This window comes from Tinamus guttatus, unplaced genomic scaffold, assembly GCF_059628265.1.
Source record: "Tinamus guttatus ecotype Peru unplaced genomic scaffold, ASM5962826v1 Tinamus_guttatus_pri_ptg000242l, whole genome shotgun sequence".
Classification (NCBI taxonomy): domain Eukaryota; kingdom Metazoa; phylum Chordata; class Aves; order Tinamiformes; family Tinamidae; genus Tinamus; species Tinamus guttatus.
The window spans coordinates 6614874-6627594 of NW_028288776.1; the positions used below are offsets into that span (position 1 = coordinate 6614874).

Here is a 12721-nt window from a genome sequence, read left to right on the forward strand (position 1 = left end):
GGGCTGCCTCGCGCACGGCCGCCCCGCGCACCCGCACGGTGCTCGAGGGCTCCGCGCTCCGTCCCGCTGGCGGCCGCCATTGCTGCGGCCCTTCCCTTCACGGCACAGCCCCGCGTCGCGCGGTGACGTCACACTCTCGCGAGAGCTCGCCCCGCCAAGCCGCCCCGGCATCCCGCGCGCTTTCTCTTTGCTGCAGCGCCGAGGATGGGTGAGTGTGGCCGTTGCCATCCGCGGTATCCGCCGCCATCCGCGCTCATCCGCCGCCATCCGCCCGCTGTGCGGCCACCGCCCGCCTCGCTGGCCGCCTCGGGCGCCGCCGCCGCTCCGTCCCGTTTGTTACCGGCGGCCGCTGAGGCGCTGGAAGAAGAGACGGCGGCCAGGCCCAACATGGCGGCGGAGGGAGGGGGCGGCCGCGCATCGCTGCGGCCCTGCGCGGGGGGCGCCTCCCGCGGATGAGGTGGGGCGGCTGCAGGGCAGCCCGGGCGGGGGGCTCTCTGCACGAGGAGCGTCTGGGGCGTGAGGAAGTGGCCCCTATCGGCTGTGGGGGGAGGGGGTTGTTCTCTAAACCGCATAGTCTGCGCTCCCTGCTGGGGAGAGACTCCTTCCAGGACGGGAGGCTGATTCCCCTAAAAGGGGCTGGGTATGGAGCAGGTGATGTGGGATGGGGGAGGCTCCCTGCCACACACAGCGCTGCTGGAAGGAGGCGACGGTGGCTCCGAGTATCAATGATGAAGCATCTCTGACTGCTGCATAAGACTTGAGTGTGCTGTGCGGATACCAACCTTGGAGAGCTGAGGACTCGGAGCCCTGTCTCCCACCTTCCCCCCTGTAGCCTGGTTGTTTCTGCACCATCCTCTGACCATGCGGCTCTTCATCCAGGTATCTCCAGAGATAACTGGCACAAGCGCCGCAAGACTGGGGGCAAGAGGAAGCCCTACCACAAGAAGAGGAAGTATGAGTTGGGGCGCCCTCCTGCCAATACCAAGGTGGGTGATTTAGGGAGAATGGCCAGTATTTGTTTTGTTTTCCAAATTTGTTTTGCTGATCAAATAGTTTTAGTGGCATAAGTGCATATTCTGCTCTGTGAGTGGTTAAGTTATATGTCACTGCTTCTTTAAGCTGTTATTTTTCCTGATAGCTGATAAACACAGTGATATATTTTTGTAGTAAGAGGCACTTGGAGTGATGAAAACTTCACCTTAGGTGGGTGCAACAGACTGTTTTGGTTGTTACTGCATCTGCCAATGCTGGGGTTTGTCATAGTTACACTGACCACGTTGCCTCTGAGCCTAGGTTCTGCTGAATGCCCTTCATTCACGTGGGCTCTGTGCTGTACCTGTGCTACTGACGTCATAACTTCTGTTTTTGTCTGTAGATTGGCCCACGCCGCATTCATACAGTGAGGGTTCGTGGTGGTAATAAGAAGTACCGTGCCCTTCGGCTGGACGTTGGCAACTTCTCCTGGGGATCCGAATGTGAGTGTGCAGTAAGTTGGGTGATTTCTGCAGAGCAACCCTGCTCTTTTGGCTACCTGCACTGCAGCAAAGCAAGGGAAGTGATGCTGCAGGCATGGTTTTCTAGGCTGGTTTTGAACCCTGGAGCTTGCAGAACAGAATGGGAAGCACAATGATGATAACTTTGACCTTACGTGGGCTTAGGAGACTTGGGTGTCTACGCTAAGCCCACAGTGATTGGGGAGTCATAGTTACACTGAGTGAAATGCTTGTATGAGGTGTGTGTTGTTTTTTTGTTTTGTTGTTTTGTTTGCTTATTTCCCCCTTGGGTTAGGTGTGAATTAAAGGAACAAAAAAATACACAAAACTAATTACTTCTAGGACTGTGTAAATGTGTTTTGTTTGCTGCCCAGTTATCTGTGAACATTTGCCAAAGGTTAGGCAGTCTTCTGCAAGAGAGAAAAGAGTGGGGATTTTGGTGAGAAGGAGTGGCTCCAGGGGTGTTGTGTTACCCTATGTTTTTGTGACTCCTACTTCCGCATCACTAAGTGAGAGGGGAGTTAAGTATCCCTTGGGAAAGGTGATTTTTGTTCTAGATGAAACTAAATATGCTAGATAACTACTGAAAAAATAGATCACTAGGTAAAAATCATCTATCTTGCGCCTGCGCCCACTCAGTGGTGCTCAGTACAATGGCAAAAAACAGTGGTAAGTGGGTAGGGCTGTGTTTCAGTGAGCAGTGTGTGAGGAGGGAGGAAGCCTGGACTTCTAAGTGATCACAGAGCACTCTCCATGCTGAAAGCTGCAATAGGCAACATCTCAGAAGCGAGGGGACTTACAGTGCTTTGCAGATCAAGAATATGAAGGAAAAGGGATTTTTTTCCTTGTTTCTGGCCACACTGTGCCTGTCCTTGGCATGATCAGAGGGCTGGGGCTCTGGGGCTGGCCACTGCAGAATGCTCGCATCTGGTTGAACATTTTAGGTGGGACTTGAAGGGTGAAAACATTGAGCTTGCTCTTAATTTACTCATAAGCTCTGCTTCTATAAAAATGGTTTCCAGTCCGTGCTGCAGAGCAATCTCGTTCAGTGCAGCTTTTTTCAGTAACTGTGTTAGCTGGTGTCCGCTGAAGTATCTTTCAGGCCAGAAACTCTGTTTTCAACATCACTCAGTCTTATGTGAGATGAGTTCCACAAGGCCACTATTTTTCATCTAGAATGAATCATTTTCCAGGAAGAGGCTACTGTCCTAGCTACAGAAAATTGGACTGATGAAAGAAGAGATGCATCTTTTAGTTAAATTAAAGACAGTGCCAGGGAAGCTGGAGGACATTTGGGTGAACTTCAAAGTGGGAGAGCAGCACTTAGGGTATGTGTGATATGCTGTGGATTGTATTCTCAGTTACTTAACTCCTGTAGATTTCAATTTATACTCTTCTTTTGGAAGGTTGCACTCGCAAGACAAGAATCATTGATGTCGTCTACAATGCTTCCAACAACGAGCTGGTGCGGACAAAGACCCTGGTGAAGAACTGCATTGTTCTCGTTGACAGCACCCCGTACCGGCAGTGGTATGAAGCCCACTACGCCCTGCCTCTTGGGCGCAAGAAGGGTGCCAAACTGGTATGTGGTGGGTTGTGTGGTGTCTGCAAGGCTGGAGATATTTGTCTGCTCAACAGAGTAGTGTCCACCCTGTTAGATGCAGTTAGCCAGCATTGATGAGCAGGACCTGCTGGAGGGGAGAGTTACCAGGATAGATCTGCCTCTGTTTACAAAAGTTTCTGGGGGACAAAACCTCTGGAGAATTGCACGCATTTGCACACAAGGACCTGCCTGTAGATCACTTGGTCTTCTAATGATGATAACTGTGTCCAGTTCTGCTGCTGAGGGGGGAGCGATGACATCGTATTGTGCTGAGGAAGACTTTACAGGTTGGGTCCTTGTACTGAGGAGTGCCTGCTTGCTTCTAATTAGAAGTTGGGTAGAAGAACTTCTGCTTGCTTAGGGTTTTAAGTATCTTTAAATTGTCAAGTTTTTTTTTAAGTTCAAACCTCAGACTCTCAGATGTATTTAAACCTTCATGTGTTGTATATTTTTTTCCAAGGTTTCCACCTTGCATTTAAAAAACCAAAAATAATAAAAATTTCTGAGCACTCAGCCTGTAACCTGTCCTGCCAGGACTTGGTCACACCCAAGCGTGCTCTCATGTCTGGAAAGGGAGAGAGGATGCACTTTATTTTGCAGGAAGATTAACACATGAAGTAAAGCTTGGCAGTTTGTCTAGAGAGCGACCTTCTCTAGGGTGCTGTGTTGTCATGGGCAAGTTCTGGATAGTTACATCCCTTGGTCTAGATAGTTGCATCTCTTAATCTCAAAAACGAGAAGCCGTACCAGATGCTAGACCCTGCAGTACTTGCACCTTTGGCAGGTGTGACTCAGCAGACGCAGTAGTGCCATGCTGAGACCACAAGGGCTTTCTTGGCGTTAGCAGAGTACTGGGCGTTAGAGGAGTTCTGCATCTTTGAGCCTGCGCTAGCAGGAGGCTTAACCTTGTCTCCATTTATGGCCTTATTTTTAGACTCCTGAGGAAGAGGAAATTCTGAACAAGAAGCGTTCAAAGAAGATCCAGAAAAAATACGACGAGCGAAAGAAGTTTGCCAAGATAGCTAACATTCTTGAAGAGCAGTTCCAGCAAGGAAAGCTGCTTGGTGAGTCCCTCTAAACATTTGTAATGGGTAGGGACGAGGGAGTCAGGGCACAAACAAAGTGGCAGAGATGGTTTTATTCTTGACTTTTTTTGCGTTCACTCAAACCTCTACAAGCAGCGATAAAGCTAACTGCAGCAGTAGTGATGGTGCTCTTAGTGTTGATAGGAGTATTTTGTGGATATTAACTCTAACTTTTGTGCTTTTTGAATCTCGTCTGGAGGGAGCTCTGCTCTGTCAGGAAGGGGAATCTGATTCTGGAGCTAGAATTACTGTGTATGTCACAGCAGTGCTCCTGCAGTAATCACTCCTGGTCAGTGCTGGAGTTGATCGTGGAATGTAAGATAAGACAAAATAAACAGAGACCCCTGGGCTGCTTTTTGTGTCAAAAAGGAAGAAGGGGGAAAAAAAAAGGCTCAGAATAAACATATAATGCCATTGAACACTTTTAAGTTCTGGTTTAACTGCTTTGTGTTTTTGAAGTCTTCTGGTGATGAGACCTTTGTCCAGTTCTGCTACTGAATTTGAGCGATGACAGTTTGGAGATCTGAAGAGGACTTCATCAGGGTCTTAATGTAGTAGAGCAGATTCCAGAGCAAGATACCTAAAGAAGGGGAGGCACTGAAGTCAGTGCATAAACTGGTATCTGTTGCTGTTTTTCGCACCTTGATGCACGTGCAGAGTCTGCCCACAGTGTTCCTTTTGGTTTGTGTATGTGAATTGTTTAATTCATTTTAACTGAATGATTTGTCCTTGCAGCTTGCATTGCCTCCAGACCTGGACAGTGTGGCCGAGCTGATGGTTATGTTTTGGAAGGCAAGGAATTAGAATTCTACTTGAGGAAGATCAAGGCCAGAAAAGGCAAATAAATATAAACTATTCTACAGAAAGACCGAATAAAATCAAGAGTCTCTACTACACCGAATGGGTAGCGTGCTTATTTGTGTGTGCAAGTTGGAAGTGCCTGTAGAATGTGAGAGTAGGAAGGATCTCCTGGAATCCTGAGTGCTTTGTGCCTTCGGGCAAGCTTTGAGCTAAAACCTCTCACCGAGTTCTAGGGCAGTAACTTGATTGAGCAAGTGGGTGTGGAGAAGAGTTGTCACATGAAGCTCATGTGAACCCAGTGCTGACAACCGAACGCAGTGCTGACAACTCCGTAACTTCTGGGGATATTTCTCTACTCTGTAGTTTTTTAGCTGCGGCACTTCCGTGTCTTGCATTCTTCACACGTGTGACTGTCATGATGATTAAAACTGAAGACTTGTATCTGACTCCACTGGCTTCAGCAGCTGGCACCTCCTGTCTCAGCTTTCTGGATCATGCTTAGCCCTCCACAGGTTTGAGCCAGCTGCCGCTTGTGCCCCTTTCCTCATTCCTTCGCAGGTCGCATCCTTGTTTTTTGGGTCCTGTATGTTGTTTCGAGCTGACTTTGGCTGCACTGCTAAGTGACCAGCTGGTCTTTCGCTGACTTGCTTGGTCTCATTCCGGTGCAAGATGAATTCCTTCTAGCAGAAGGGCCAGGCTCTACCTGTGGTCTGACCCTTTCGAAAGCTGGATACAAGTGCCAGCGTCCTGTCCCATTGGATTTGGTAGGATGGGAATGCCATGGTGAATGAAATGGCATGAACCCCTTTCCCCTCTTTCTCTGCCCCGCCCCCCCCACAAAAAAAAAAAAAAAAAAAAAAAAAGGAAAAGCTAATTTTTCATAGAGCTGCTGTGTTCAGAGAAGGTCTCTGAGATAAATCTCTACCTCTATTTCCAAAATGTTGGATGTGTTTTTTAGGTGAAGGAACTGAGCTGATCTAGGGGCTGGCCCTTGCAGGAGTGGGTACAGGCCAGACTTGACATATTTCTGTGCCCTCGCGAAGGGCACACAGCGCACGCTTGGCCCCACTTGTACTGTTTTGTACAAAAGCCTCCTTCCCTCACGGGAGCTCCTGGGTGAGGGACAGTGCTCACAGCCCGGACTTCAGTTTTCAGCACTGAACTCAGAAATAATCCATGATCAACCAGCCCTGAGTAGAACTGGAGATGGAGAGGTGCGTGCAGATCGTGGTGCTGTTATCCACCAGGCAGAGCTCCTCGTTCCTGCGCTGGAATGGGCACTGCTGCTGTGTCTCTGGTGCCTTGATGCTAACTCTCTGCCTCCCACATAATCAGTCAGCCTTTGGCAGGTACCAGGCTGCTTTTCCCGTGCTGTTCTGCCCCAACTGCAGCCTGTGGCAGAGGGGTTGCACTTCAGCTAAGGCGCCCTGAGCTCTGCGCCTGCAGCTGCCCTCGGAGGCAGGGGCTGAGGGCGGATCTGTGCTGCGTGTGAACGCACTGATGGCATCAAAACACGGCCGGGGCGCGAGCACAGCCCTGCCATCGGCTCACGGCTCCGCGCTGGGAGCCGGGCCGCAGCTGGGCGTGACGTCTGCACAAGCACATTCCTGCTCCATAGTGATCTCGGGTAAACTTTCCCTGCTTTCCAGCAGCCGCCCTTGTTGCCAGGAGGTGGGGTGGCTGCGATAAGGAGTTCTGGGGAGAGATGCGTCACGTCTGCTTCCTCTCCGCTTGTTTCTTCACTCCCCTCGCCCTCCGTGAAGTACAAACACAATTCAGGGTGTTCCTGGCGGACTTTGCACAGACAGAGAAATTGAGGATCGCAGAGGAAGCACCAGGCTGATGTGCAGGAACTGCAGCCCTGGCTCCTGATGAGCAGGTTTATACCCAATTCATCAATGCATGCTACCTACAGGACACATGGCTTTACTGCAGCTGCTAAGGGCAATGGCCATGGGAAAAAAACACACTTTGCAGGGCAGGCAGCCTCAGCTGGTGCCAGCCCTGCACCTCCAGCCCCCTGGGGCCAGCACTAGGTGTGACGTGGGAATGGGACAGAGTGGCAGCAGGTTGGGACATGAGCACCTCTGGCTCCCACGGTGACACATGCTGCAGGACCTTGTACAGCCTGAAAATAGGATCCACTTTTGCTAATCTAGCGCTGGCGTAGTGCCATAGATGCATGCAGTGATTTACCTGCCTGGGAAAAGGGAAGTCTGGAATGCACTGAGCCAGGAAGGAGTGCGTATGACTAGCTGGACTTGCACACAGCTTTAGTTTGACTAGCTTTAAGGAGGTGGCAGCGTTTTCCAAGCCCAATTTAAAGACTTCGCCGTGTTCTTTAGATTGTCGTGAGAGCTGAATTAATGAAACTGCTTTTTGCACAATAAGCAGCCCACAGTTTATCCTTGGTAAGGTTAGCTGTTATCCTAAGCCTCAGGAAAAACGCTTGTATCTGGGTGCGGGAACCCTTCCACCGGAGCTGAAAGCTTTTATTTATTATTTTTTATTATTTTATTCAGTCTAATAGCAGTAAAATTGAACCCCACAGACCTCACTGGTGTCGTTCAACCAGAGCAGTGCCCTTACTGTCCCAGGAGATCATGCACGGTCCTTGATGACTGTACCTTAATTCTGAATTCCCTGACTTTCTGGGCAAATGTGATGATCCCCACCAGTGAGACAATCAGGAACTTCTGCAGCAACAAGAAAGAACCTCAGAGCTGAGTCTGGCAATAGGTTTATTAATACTGAGGGAACCTGGGGTTTTTCTCCAGGGCTAATGCCCTGTGTCCCATCTCTTGCTTAGGCTGTGCCCTGTCCCTGTGCTGGTCCTGGCAGCAGGAAGCCTGAGCCAGCTGCAGCTCAGGAGGATCATTACATGGATGGGCTGAGCCCTGAAGTGTTTCGGCTAATGGGTGGCTTTGAATGCCGTGTGCCCAGTCCTAAACCCACTGGGACCTTGCCATCAGTTAGAGTAGATCTTGACTCAGGTTCGAGTGGTAAAAGACCTGGTGCAGTCCCACTTCTGGATGGGAGGGACAAGGAGAAGTGTCTGGGGATAAGGAGCCTCGTGGCCATCCATGGCAGCAAATTGGAGATTGGGGAAGGCACTCAGCCCCTGAGAAGGGAGGGCTGCGGATGGCAGCGTCACGGCAGCTCCAGAGCATCCTGCCGGTCTGTGCTGAGGCTCTCGCTGGACGGTGCCTTCACCAGGATCTGTGGCAGCTCCTTCTTCTGCTCTTCAGAGGCCCCCGGCAGCCGGAGGCCTTTCAGGTGACCACCAGGCATAAGGGACTCACTGGCCTGGCTTTCCTCATCCCCCGTGTCCTCCTCCTCGATGGCGGCCACGGCCTCGGGGTCCTCGGGGCGGTTGGGGTGAGGCGATGGGGAGCCGCTGTCCGCGCGGGGCCGCCGCAGGTGCGGGTGGGCTCGGCCGCCCCGGCCCAGGTTCCTGAGGCTGACGGCGGGGGACGCGGCGGCGAGGAAGCGGGTGAGCAGGGGTGTGTGGATCCGCGGCGAGCTCGGCAGGGCCTCCACCGGCTGGCTCTGCTCCGGGTCCTCGCACATGCTGGGGGAGCACAGGGGGAATGCAGGTGATGGGGTACCCAGAGGCCCTTTGGGAAAGGGCCCCCCTCTCCATCTGGATGCAAATCCCAGCTTGGCTGCTAGATGCCCAGAACTACTCGTGGCCCCTGCCCGAACATGTTTGCAAGCCAAGGGCAACTCTGGCAGGCTGTGCTCATGTGCCCATGGCTCCTTCATCACCCGGAGCAGACCCGAAGGAGCCGAGCAGCGCAGTCCCAGGGCAGGTTTGCTGTTTGCCTGCTGTAATTGGGCCCAGAGGGGTGAGCCTGGTTGTGCTGCTGCCTCCCGAGCACTCCCCTGCACTCCCCGCCGCAGACAGGCTGCACCAGGGCTCCGCGGGGCCAGCACAGCAGGGACACGGACGCTGTGTGCCCGAGGCTGCCCCAGGCAATGGCAGGGACACGTGGACCCAGGGGACCCCGCCGGGGCGGCCAGCACCGCGGCAGCACCGCGCACTCACCGCATGTCGAAGGTGGAGCCCAGGAACGAGGGCTTCAAGGTCTCGGCGGCCGTGGCCATGGTGTAGGGGGGCTGTGCTGCGGGCTCGTTCCAGTATTTGTCCTTCGTGGCAGGTGGCAGGTTCTGGTACATGTCATCCACGGACAGCAGGGACACCTGGGCAGTGCATGGGCAGGGGACAGCAGGGCTTGGCAAGGATACGAGCAGGAGCCATGGGACAAGGGGCAGCCCCATCTCTCTCCACAGGTGCCTCCTTTGGAGGAAGGTCTGGAGGCCAGGGGCAGGCCAGAGACTGCAGGGCACCGATCCTGTTTCCCAGGAATGTCCCTGCTTCACAACTGCAGCAGTTCTCAAAAGGCTGACATGGGACCCACCTGCAAGTTCCGGTCTATCAGCTTGTTGGTCTCAAAGTCATCGTCATCTTCCCCAAAAGGGTTAATGATCTGCTCTGCCACCTGGGGAGGGAGGCAGCTGGGTGAGACAGGGGCACTGGGAACAGGGAGGGAGCTGGGACACGGGCATCTTCCCACGACTGGGGCAGCCCTCGCACCTTGAGCCAGCCGGCGTAGAAGAAGAACTGCAGGAGGGTGGAGAGGGGCACATACATGTCCAGCTCCTCTTCCTGCCCCGGCTCCAGGGGCTCCAGGAACTGCCGCCCGATGAGGCAGAAGGCGAAGAAGGAGTAGACGGCGATGGTGACCACCTGCCGGGAGCGCAGGTCAGCGGGGAGGCAGTGGGGACTCCTGGAGCCGCTCCGCCTGGGAGGGAGCCGAGTGGGGCTCCGCATGGGAGCTGCTCGCGGCTGTTGGCTGCTTGCTCAGGGCATCCTGCGATCGGGGCTAACCCATGGCCTCGCCAAACTCTGCCAAGGTGCGATTGCCTCGCAGCCTCCTCCTGCCCCCTGATCCTGCATGTTCCTGCCTGGAGCACGTGCAGCAGGAGAACTAAGTGCTTTTATAGAGAGGGAGAGCGAGCGAGCCCTTCGGTAGGGGGGAGGGAGGAGGCTGCTGTGGGTCCATTGCTGTGGGGTGGAGAAAGCTTTTTCGTACCGAGGTCTGAGCTTGGGGACCCCAGGGTCCCTGGGCGCACGGGGACACCCACCTGTGTGTACACCAGAGGGATGCTGATCCAGTCGTAGTGGAACAACATGCTGCACTTGGCCCGGTAGAGGTTCAGCTCCTGGGCAGAGAGGCAGGGATGGGTTACGCCGGCCCTGCCCCAGCGCCCGCGCGCGCCGCGGCCACTCACGTCCATGAGCAAGCGGAGCGCCACGTCGTCGCGCACGCGGCCCTCCCGCCGCGCCTGGGCGGCCAGGTTGGTGAACCACACGCAGGGCACCCAGTACTTGTTGAAGTCCGAGTGGAGGCTCTCAAACTTCTTGCGCTCGTCTTGCGTCATGAAACCTGTGGCCGGGGAAGGGGCAAGCCGGGGGGAGACTCAGTATCCCGGTGCCGCCAGGGAAAAGGCGTCCTGAAAGCAGTAGCAGCCCCATCTCCGGGACCGCCTTCCCTCCACGCCAAGCTGTTGTCTCGTGTCTGCCCTCACCCGCTTCCACCACGTGGTCCATGGTGGGGAACCTCTTGAGCACCCGGGTGCTGACGGAGCGGAGGATGAGCACGGCTGAGAGGTTGGCATAGCGGATCAGGGTGCGTCGCAAGATCCGGCCCCTCTCGTCCTTGCCGTGGACGTTGCTGGAGATGACGCACATGAGCTGGTCGGGCAGCGGGATGCTTGTGTACTGGGCCCACCACCGGTTCACGATCAGGGTGACATAGAAACCTGCACCAGGAGACTCAGGGTGACATAGAAACCTGCACCAGGAGGCAGTGTGGGTGGTCCTGAGCATCCATGGAGGGCACAGGGTGGCACCTAAGCTAGCATGGGCCCTCCTGCCTGTCAAAGCAAGGCTTGTTGGAGCGGAGCAGTGGTTTGGGACAAGGGGAGCCCGTGCAAGGAGACCTCCCAGGTTTCTAGGGGTGGCGGGTTTCCTGGTAGCAAACAGATAAAACGCACACTGTGCCTCCCTTGGAGTGCCCTCCGTGGGGACGGCGGGTATCCCCAGCCCTCCTCCCTCCCTGTAGCCGGCTCCCGTGTCCCTCAGGCTGGGCAGCCAGGAGCCATCCCCCTAGATCTCCCAGTCTGAGGGTGCTGGGGGAACGTTTTGCCTAGGGAAGAGCACAGAGCTCTTTGGGAGCAGCCTGGAGCCGCCAGTGCCGGGGGGAGCAGGGCACCCCGGTGCAAGGAGGGCCCATGTACCTAGCACAAACGAGATGGGGATGAGGTCCGTGGAGCGGTTGCAGTACTGAGCCACCTTAGTGTAGAGGCGCTTCTGCTCCGCGGTCAGCAGGCACCTGCCATGGGCGGGCAGTGGGTCAGGGGCACGTGCAGGTCTCCAACCTCCACACAGAGCCATCACCCACCTCCCCATCCCCTCGCTGGGGTGTCCCCGGGGACTTTCCGCCCCCACAGCTGCCCCAGCACAGCAGCTATGAGCAATGGAGCATCCCCGCACATCCCTGCCCTGGGCGGTGGCACCACCAAGGCTCTTCCCAGCATCCTGGAGGATCCCCGGCACAGGCAACAGTGGAGACGCTCAGGCCCCTGCTCACCGGTACACGAGGCTCAGCACTGTGTAGAGCACCATGAAGACGATGAACTCCTTGTAGAGCAGCTTGTAGATGCTGCCTTTCCAGCGGAAGAGCAGCTTGGAGAAGCCCCCGAAGTGGGAGTTGGCAACTTTGAGTGTGTAGGAGATGGTCATCGTGGCACAGCCTGGGCCTTGGTGCCGCAGCCAGGACGGGCAGATGGACGTGTCACCTGGAGGAGCCAAGTGTGGGCCTCCACTGTCCCCTTGGCCAAATCCTTGTCCACCATCAGGATCCCCCTGCCCTTCCCCATCCCCTGCCCGCTTCCTACCTGCCCTCTCTGCCTCCTCTCCCATCCCGCCTGCACCTCATCCCCCTAAATACCTGCCCGGCCCTGCAGCCAAGTGCCCTCGTGATGGATTGGAGCTGTCACAGGAATGTGGAACTCCAGTAGGTCCCTCCTCCAGGGAACTGGCAGCAGCCAGAGAGATTCCGGCGGGGCTGCTGATGCTGGGACCAGTGAGGTGGTTTGGGCCGTGGGCTGTTGCTGCTGCAGCAGCCAAATCCAGGCTCCATGAGAAAAAGAAGGAAGAGCGGAGGGATGAGCCCTGGCAGGCCTGGGAAGGTGACCCTGGGGCTGCAGGCAGAGCAGGCACTGAGGGGTATTTTTGAAGCATGGAGGGAAAATGTATTTTTTTGCTGCCCCAGTGGCAGTGTCTCTGCCTACCCCTTCTACAACGGGGCAGCACGGGGGCTCCCTGTCCCTCTGTGTCACCAGGGCAGCTCCGGGACATCCAGGGCTGGGCTGGGTGGAAGAGCTGGGGCTGTCCGGGGCTGCGGGACTTGTCTGTGTCTGGCACGGGGCCACTTTCCCAGGGCTGGAGAGGCAGCTGGAAGAGCAAACTCCAGTGGGATGTAACCAGTGGGAAACATCCACATGTAAGAGAGACGCTCGCAGTAAAACCCTGCCCTTGTGCCCAGGCCACACTGCACCTGCAGAGCCCAGTGGGCGGGATGTCCCTGTGCCCCGTGTCATCGTCCTGGGGGTGTCCTGTGCAGCGGGACGCGCTGCCGGTGCAGGAGCGGGGCCGAGCAGAGGCAGCAGCG

At 55.3% G+C, this 12721-nt stretch overlaps 2 protein-coding genes and 5 non-coding genes across 7 annotated transcripts; 6 read left to right on the forward strand and 1 right to left on the reverse strand.

Moving 5' to 3' along the window:
• Positions 1 to 130: 130 nt before the first annotated feature.
• Positions 131 to 5077, forward strand: RPS8 (ribosomal protein S8). Its single transcript, XM_088526140.1, has 6 exons — positions 131 to 208; positions 880 to 986; positions 1376 to 1475; positions 2900 to 3075; positions 4031 to 4160; positions 4917 to 5077. The coding sequence occupies exons 1-6, from the start codon at positions 205 to 207 to the stop codon at positions 5024 to 5026; spliced, it is 627 nt and encodes a 208-aa protein (XP_088382266.1). The 5' UTR covers positions 131 to 204; the 3' UTR covers positions 5027 to 5077.
• Positions 717 to 802, forward strand: LOC148594488 (small nucleolar RNA SNORD55/SNORD39). The gene has a single exon (XR_015913468.1). It is a non-coding gene; the product is annotated as a small nucleolar RNA SNORD55/SNORD39 (small nucleolar RNA).
• LOC148594489 (small nucleolar RNA SNORD46) lies at positions 1176 to 1278 on the forward strand. Its single transcript, XR_015913471.1, has one exon. It is a non-coding gene; the product is annotated as a small nucleolar RNA SNORD46 (small nucleolar RNA).
• Positions 3302 to 3374, forward strand: LOC148594490 (small nucleolar RNA SNORD38). The gene has a single exon (XR_015913470.1). It is a non-coding gene; the product is annotated as a small nucleolar RNA SNORD38 (small nucleolar RNA).
• On the forward strand, positions 4642 to 4713 carry LOC148594491 (small nucleolar RNA SNORD38). The gene has a single exon (XR_015913469.1). It is a non-coding gene; the product is annotated as a small nucleolar RNA SNORD38 (small nucleolar RNA).
• Positions 5078 to 5590: 513 nt separating the features above from the next.
• Positions 5591 to 5720, forward strand: LOC148594492 (small nucleolar RNA SNORA35). The gene has a single exon (XR_015913472.1). It is a non-coding gene; the product is annotated as a small nucleolar RNA SNORA35 (small nucleolar RNA).
• Positions 5721 to 9026: 3306 nt separating this feature from the next.
• Positions 9027 to 11790, reverse strand: BEST4 (bestrophin 4). The gene is made up of 8 exons (XM_010223084.2): positions 11639 to 11790; positions 11286 to 11380; positions 10575 to 10808; positions 10278 to 10432; positions 10131 to 10208; positions 9580 to 9732; positions 9404 to 9484; positions 9027 to 9185 (listed from the first exon to the last, which is right to left on the reverse strand). Exons 1-8 carry the CDS (start codon positions 11788 to 11790, stop codon positions 9027 to 9029), a joined length of 1107 nt encoding a protein of 368 aa, XP_010221386.2.
• Positions 11791 to 12721: the final 931 nt, after the last annotated feature.